The sequence below is a fragment of the Cebus imitator genome, unplaced genomic scaffold (genome assembly GCF_001604975.1).
Source record: "Cebus imitator isolate Cc_AM_T3 unplaced genomic scaffold, Cebus_imitator-1.0 Scaffold216, whole genome shotgun sequence".
NCBI classification, from domain to species: Eukaryota; Metazoa; Chordata; class Mammalia; order Primates; family Cebidae; genus Cebus; species Cebus imitator.
The window spans coordinates 105,804-106,898 of NW_016107531.1; the positions used below are offsets into that span (position 1 = coordinate 105,804).

The window sequence follows — 1,095 nt, forward strand, 5'->3', positions numbered from 1 at the left end:
AAAAAAAAAAAAAAAAAAAAAAAAAAAAAAAAAAAGAAGTTTAGGCTCACAAAGGGTAAAGGTCTGGTCAGGTCATACAGTCAGGAAAGAATGAGGATGGTATTCAGCCCCAGAGCCTGGTCTGTTATGACCACATGGCCATGCCCTTGGCAAGAAGGGGAGCAGTGCCAAGCCATGTCACTGATGCCAATCACTCACCTTCCTCCACCATGGCATTCCCCTTCTGTGTAACTGCTTTGATGCGAGGTTCATGTCCAGCAATTTCTGCTTGTAAGGCTTGATGCTTCTTTAGCAGATTTTGGACTCCAATCAAATCCTTACCTGAAAGCAGACACCACTCCCCAGTTACCCAAACATGAAAAGTCAGCACTGATTTGTCATTCTTAGGTTCCAGTTCAATAATTTAAACTCAACCTTGCCCATCCTGACATGCATCCCCTTTATGCTACAATAGCACAGCTTTTCTCAAGCTGATTCCTACCTGCGTGAAGCAGACTGACCTCTATTGGTAGATGCAGCAATGGGCTCTTTCTCTCGAATCCACGTCTCTTCATCCTCAACATCCCGGAAGAGCTGCTGCAACCGCAGAGAATCAGCCAGCTTCTGCTTCCGGGCCACCATGGGCTCCTTGAGCGCCTCATAGCGAGCCACGAGGGCTTCCTGTTTCTTCTTGATGTTTTCTGCATCAAAATGGCCAGCATCTTGGAACTGGCGGGCCTGAATGGTGATGCCATCAATTCGGTCCTGGGAATGTGAAAGGACAGAGCTGACTTTATTTGCTCTGGGTGTGGTTTTATCATGTACAAAGAAAAATTGAGGGTGGGCATGGTGATCATGCCTGTAATTCCAGCACTTTGGGAGGCCAAGGTGGGTGGATCACCTGAGGTCAGGAGTTTGAAACCAGCCTGACCAACATGGAGAAACCCTGTCTCTAGTAAAAAATACAAAATTAGCCGGGTGTGTTGGCGGATGCCTGTAATTCCAGCTACTGAGAAGGCTGACACAGGAGAATCGCTTCAACCTAGGAGGTGGAGGTTGTGGTGAGCTGAGATTACGCCATTGCACTCCAGCCTTGGCAACAAGAGCAAAACTTTG

The 1,095-nt window shown here is 47.3% G+C and overlaps 1 protein-coding gene across 1 annotated transcript in view; it reads right to left on the minus strand.

Moving 5' to 3' along the window:
• The window catches only part of SPTAN1 (spectrin alpha, non-erythrocytic 1), an 85,791-nt gene that overhangs the window by 53,405 nt on the left and 31,291 nt on the right, over positions 1–1,095 (minus strand). Inside the window, exons 18-19 of the mRNA XM_037745944.1 lie at positions 501–744; positions 194–321 (exon numbers count right to left, since the gene is read on the minus strand). Coding sequence (XP_037601872.1) covers positions 194–321; positions 501–744 — 372 coding nt within the window. The remainder of the gene's footprint in view (positions 1–193; positions 322–500; positions 745–1,095) is intronic.